Source organism: Branchiostoma belcheri, unplaced genomic scaffold, assembly GCF_001625305.1.
Source record: "Branchiostoma belcheri isolate BF01 breed outbred unplaced genomic scaffold, Haploidv18h27 scaffold43, whole genome shotgun sequence".
Lineage (NCBI taxonomy): Eukaryota > Metazoa > Chordata > Leptocardii > Amphioxiformes > Branchiostomatidae > Branchiostoma > Branchiostoma belcheri.
In genome coordinates, this window is record NW_017804054.1 from 894,894 (window position 1) to 901,348 (window position 6,455).

The following is a 6,455-nucleotide window of genomic DNA, read 5'->3' on the forward strand; positions in this document are numbered from 1 at the left end:
CTGTTAAAGTAAGTCTTGACTGGCATAGACAAGTCCATGTAGTGCTCTTCTAACAAGCTATCCTGAAGTACAGCTAGAGGATAGTGGCAGAACCATCTATCTGTTCAGGTTGCGTCAGTATGAACCGTGCATGAGTTCCAGACAGGTTTCTGTCTGGTACCTGATTCTGGAGATTTAATAATTTGTCAAGTACTTAACAATAAAGCGTTGAAAAGTACTCACTTCATTGCATCCTGTTTTCTTTGTGATGCCTGTTCTTAGTATTAAAGGTAAGTTAGTTCTGCTGTTCTTTATTCTATGTTTGACATGAAAAAGGTCACCTCAAAACTGTGTAAGTAAGCTTAGTATTTTTGCATGTGATATAAAATCTTTCAATTACACATGTACAAAACGTCCATGGCTACCTTACTCGCATCTTCACCTTGCACCTCAAGTCATTTACAGCGACCAAATGAAATGGGCTGCACCTGACTGAGACATGGTGCTTCTGAAGCGCCGACTAGTGCCGGATGAAGGACTACATCTGCTGACATCCATCGACCATCACAACAAGCGCTACGTGATGGTCGTTCTAAAGCGCCCCCAGTGACTGGTGTAAGTACTGCAGGCACGGGCTTTCATTCACCATACACAACCAAGCTTCATCTGACCGTGTCACGACCATACTTTAAAAGGTACCTCAGCAAGAGTATACATAATTGTAAATTGAGTGAATGTTCGAGTAAGATGGAGTTAACTCAGTAGGCTACAAATAAAACACAATAATTACATCACAAATTGAGTGAAGATGCAAGTAAGGTGGACTAAAAGTAGACCCAAAAGAAACATAATCATTACATCACCAGAGAGAAAGAAGAAGCTTTGTTGTATCTAACCCATTACATTTGCACAGTTCTTAGCTACTAGTTATATCGTCAGGTTGGTAAGACACGGAGTAGAGAGACAATTTTTACACTAACAAGTCCGTCTGTCACCCTCCTCATTGCAATTCTGACTGGTTCACATTGTACTGCAGCACAGGTGTCGCTGCTATAGATGCATTCTCAAACGTACGATATTTGCATATCTACACATATGCGTGGCCATAGGGAACTGTATCAGGGAACCAGTCAGAAATACCCAGAGGAAGGTGACAGACGGTCACCGAAACGTCGGCTGAATAAAAGACTTGGTTGTGTAAAAAAAAGAGTCTCTTTACTATCGTTTTGCAGTCAGTCTTTGATTACAAGATGTTTGTCCAGTTTGACTCCAAATGTGTCCCGCAGAACCTTCAGGATGTCATCGTCACTCTCCAACCTCCTGGTTGCCATAGTAACGCGGATGCCGTATCGTGCGGTGGTGAGCTCCCTGCCCATGCAGGTTATGAGACCATCCGCTAGGTGGAGCACGCATACAGGTTGCACAGAGAAGACATGATGAAACTGTTGTGTCCAGTTGCATGCCTTGCCAAAGTCTTGCAGCTCACGTTCTTGTAAGGTAAACTTGTACTTAGTCACCCATTGCCTCGAACTTGCCATGTCGTTTCCCTGTGTTCCGCCAGGCGCCGCTTTAAATTTATAGCAAGCATTCTCCAGTTTGGTTGCGCTAGCGCTCCTCTTGAGTCGCTGCAGGAACCACATGTCTCCCTCTAATCGAAGCCTGTAGGGTGAAGCAATACGATGCATACGTATTGAACGTTGTATATATATATATATCTATATATATATCTATATATATATATATATATATATGTATACATATCTATCTGTATATCTATCTATCTATATCTATCTATATCTATCTCTATCTATCTATCTATCTATCTATCTATCTATCTATCTATCTATCTATCTATCTATCTATCTATCTATCTATCTATCTATCTATCTATCTATCTATCTATCTATCTATCTATCTATCTATCTATCTATCTATCTATCTATCAGACATACTAGTAAACTGCAATGAATGGATGGACAGTTTGCCTCTACTCTCCAAGTAGAGGTTTGGGTTTTGGCTTACTTTTGACGTGTTTTAGGCTTTTTTATCGGGCTTTCCTTTTCTGAACTGGTATCTTTTTTTTGTTAGCATATAGTGCAAAAAAAAAAGCCCGATAAAAAGCCTAAAACACGCCAAAAATAAGCCAAAGTGCAAACCTCTGGATCTGCTTTGTAGTTTACCTCTCCATTACGATATTTACTTCCGGAGAAGTTGACATATATTTTACTATCTTAGATCATTAGTTGATTTGATAATTACAGCATTACCTGTATGTCCCGGTAACGTCAGTGTGCTCCTGGTCCTCTGTCAAACGGATGGGCGCACGAAACAAACACATGTTCCCCACGTCAGCGACCCAATCCTCTCCACCGATGCTCACCACGTTTAGGCAATGCCCCATCTCCCGCCCGTATACCTCTAACAGTGGGCGATAACCCTGCGCCGATACGATCTTAGAACTAAAACCAAGCTGCTTCAGTAGCCAGGAGAACAGACCATTCAGCTCGTAACAGAGCCCTCCTCGCCTCTTCACGACAATCTTGTTGTAGATAAGCTGAAGATCAAGGACGATCTCATCTCCACAGTGGATGCTGCACACAGAGATATCGAAGACATCTAATATTAATTAAAAGTATGACCATTTCATAACGTCGTCGTATCAAACAGATCACAATCCTGTTCAGGGTAGAAAAACGTGTCACGGAACAAATGTTAGTTAACCATAGCTCATTGAGCATCTTCGGTGGTGTATTGGTTCTGTATCACCTAATAGTATGTACTTTTTAACATGAGATTTTGAGATTCCATTTTGTTGACTTTGGTAACTCAGAGCGGGCTTGGTTTCTTATGTGGTGTTTTGTTTTTTGTTGTTCACCTGACAGGATGGCAGAGACAAATTTAGATAATTTATATGATGTCCTTGCGACTAACTTCTACCCATATGTTAACGTGTAACTTTACCTGAGGTTCTCGAAAGGAACGGCCAGCATGTGCGCCAGGTGGATGGCGCGAAGGTTCTCCAGGGTAGGGCGGGTGTCGCCATGGTAACGAATCCGTGACAGGTATCGTTTAACGTCCATGCCTCAGCTTCAATCTGTGGAAAGACGTACGCAATGAATTTACTGCGTTTGTTTGTAGGCACAGTATATCGCTCGTTTGTAGGTATCTGTAGATATAATTGTGTATAGATAGGGAGTATACCGTACGTGTACCAATTATCTGTTGTTATACTCATAGGAAATTCAAACCCTAGTACTGGATAAATTACGGAGATAATATCCGGACGTTTCGAGTGACATCCACTACTCTTCTTCAGTTATAGTTCGGTTTTGGGTATCGTTGTAGCCAGTGTCGTTATACAGACAAACACACCGAAAACAATACCACCGTTTTCACAGGGGTAACATGACCTGCATTTTTAAGAATTTTAAACACATCATTACTTACCTCACCAAACGTTTTGAAAGTTGGCACCGCCCAGTATTGATGAACAAACTCAAAGCCTGGCGAGCAAAGTTGAGAAACTCACACTGCAACTAATTCGTTACTTACTTGGTAAAATCAAGTTGTCTGCACCCTTGCAAGAAACTGGTATAACTTGATTTATGTCTTCACATCACTTCACATCACAAGCCCGGGGCTATGATACCACTGAGACGTCCTCGATCCGGTCAGACAGGGGACCAAAGAAAAGTGGCCACCTCGGACAGGTCTCCTTGGCAGGTTTGACTCTATGTGACTTTTTGCAAACTCTGATTTAGGGTTTCTTGTTGACCCTAATTTAGGGTTTCTTGGTAACAATTTCACCCACTTTCCTATTCGTTAGATTCTTTTGTAGCCTGTCTTACACAAGCTCTCGGCCGGAGGTTAATGACCCCCACAACTTCGGGGCGACCGGCCGCCTGGAGCGCGATTAGTCAGGCTAGATTCCTCTGTAACCCAGTAACCTACTTCCACAAATGCTTCCATGTCGATCTTACATCACGGGAATTCACTATGCTGCACATCTACGGCACGTCGCAAGGACGCGCTGTAGATGTGTGGCAGAATTTGTTCATTTGATGTTTTCATGTTTATTTATGATTATTGGCTTTCAATGCATCTACAGAATGTAAAACAAAGGCTCTGGATAGCCAAGTATATGCCATGTGTATTGAAAAATTGCAGCCTTGTGTTGTTTTTAAATACACAGACACATTTGTCGCAGGCCGTAGTACGATTTTGGTGCCGTAGAATATTTAAACAGGCTGAGACAGAATCGACCATCACAAGAATGTGAGACAGTCTTTTCGTAACAAGACCACAGAATTTTGTGCGACATATGCACAACTGCTACAAGAATATGACCTCAACGACGTGTATTACTACTAGTAAGCCCTACCATCTGCATATCTTTAATATAAGTTTTTTTTTAATTAGAAGAGAAGCAACATTCCTGCTGGTTTACACCGACAATATTAATATGATCTCAAATATATATTCTACGAAAATAGCAGCCCAGCGAGAAATCTTAAATAAAGGTTATGAAGGATGATATATGGATACGCTTATGGGAAATTTGGTCGTATAACTCGCAAGTGCGACCTAAGAGGGCACCCCTTGGTCTTGATATAAGCTCTTTGGCGCCACGTGTGAAATTTATTGATCACTAGGGGCGTGATAAATGTCGCTTATTTCAACAACACCAAATAAGAGTCGAGTATCTACCGCTGGCCGACAGATGATGGGCCTACAACAGTCAACGTAAAAACACATCAATCTTCATATTTACTCGGGTCAAGCCAAACAGGCGCCGTAAAATACACGCCACCTTTCAGAAAATCAATCCGTAACGTAAAAGGTGAAGAGAAAGGAACTGAACTAAACAGGTTGCAATAAGTCAACACTGGTTAAATGCTACCTGATAACTCCCTATACGGTTGGTTTGTTGGTGATATTAGAGTTATTGCTAATGATGCAACCAAGGAGGCTTTCTTTTTCAACCTCCTTGGTGAAACACATGCAGTATATTTGTTTGTTTTTTTCCTCTGAGTACGGAGATTTTTTCGGTGTGTCTGGAAAAGAAACTGTCTTGCAGTATTAGAGCACAACACTTGCATCTGTTGGACATGTGGAATTCGAACATCTAACGTCTTTTGCACAATTCTCTCGCTGCCAGGGGCTGAGTTGGGCACCATATACCGTGGGCCTCTTCCCTAAGAGCCAGTGGTCATACCAATAGGGGCTCAGGATTCCCTGTCAGTATGAAGATAAGTTATCAAAGCCTCCAAAAGTTCTCAGTCGGACAATACTTGGTAAATGTTTGCATGCATAGATAAACAGGGTTAAGATGTTCCAAATGCTCCTGGCTTTAAATGTTCTCGATCTGGGTAACGTTAAGTATTAGAAGTGGAACATTCGAAGTACCAACCAGGATTTACTTGTCAAGCCGTTAGCAATGGCAATATAGTGGCAATGCCAAAATCCCTTTCGCGGTTGTCTCCCAAATGCGCGGTATTAGCGTGTGATGTCTCTCTGGGTTGCTGGATGTTGTCCTTGCTTTATTATATCCCCTGGCATGGACACGGCGGGAGTTACTCCGCACTGGTTGATAGAAGACAGGCCTGCAGACTGATCGGGGTTACTCACTGCCAAGTTCTCAAACTTGACCTGGCGTGCACCCAGCTTATGGGAGAGAACAAAGCTTGGAAGCTTACTTACCCCCCCCCTTCCCTTAACATGGACCACAACCATCACTGATACCGCAAGTCAACAAGGACCGACTTTCTCATTGATTCTCTAAATCTAATCTAAGGATTCAAAAGTTTTCCGATGCCCTAAAGATTTTCTAGATTCCCCCCGGCCACTGCGGTGTTATCTGTCATTGTCCAGTTCTGTCAGCGTCTTTATATAACGTGTTTCAATACGTATTTGTGGGGACATTTTGTAAGGCGCCGCCAAGACGAGGGACTGTAGTCATGTATGGTCAACCTATCAGGTCCTATTATCATATGGATTGTATTCATGGATGAATCATATAGATGTAGCAAGGATTGACAAATACGTCAAATAAGTCATCGTGTGGATGTACCAAACATTGTAGGCCTCATTGAATGGTCTCAAAATGCTTGGGATCTGAAGCTCGAAAAAGATCCATGGCGTGCTAGTTTTCAGTGGTTAGGTGACCTTTAGAAGATACAAAGTATTAAGTATGATCAAGAATTCATTCACTTTCTTGGCCCAAGTTGTTATGCGGAAGGATGTAAAGTAAATACTAGTATTACACCCAAGCGCGTTTACAGCTTCCAAAAGTCAGGCGAAGTCCGGGACCAATGATACATTGTCATCGTGCATTGCTGTCGATAACCAGTAGGAGGTGCTGCAGTTGGATGCTGTCATACTGTTACAACAGTAGCAGCGCATCCACACGCGAAGAAGTGACTGCTCAAACTGCCAATCACTTGGACACTAATCATCGATATCCTTGATCTCTGCTA

General features: G+C 42.2%; 1 protein-coding gene across 1 annotated transcript; it reads right to left on the reverse strand.

The window, feature by feature from the left end:
* Positions 1–729: 729 nt before the first annotated feature.
* LOC109478366 (arylamine N-acetyltransferase, pineal gland isozyme NAT-3-like) lies at positions 730–3,578 on the reverse strand. Its single transcript, XM_019779894.1, has 4 exons — positions 3,427–3,578; positions 2,941–3,073; positions 2,247–2,570; positions 730–1,638 (listed from the first exon to the last, which is right to left on the reverse strand). Exons 2-4 carry the CDS (start codon positions 3,057–3,059, stop codon positions 1,212–1,214), a joined length of 870 nt encoding a protein of 289 aa, XP_019635453.1. The 5' UTR covers positions 3,060–3,073; positions 3,427–3,578; the 3' UTR covers positions 730–1,211.
* Between the last annotated feature and the right edge of the window lie 2,877 nt (positions 3,579–6,455).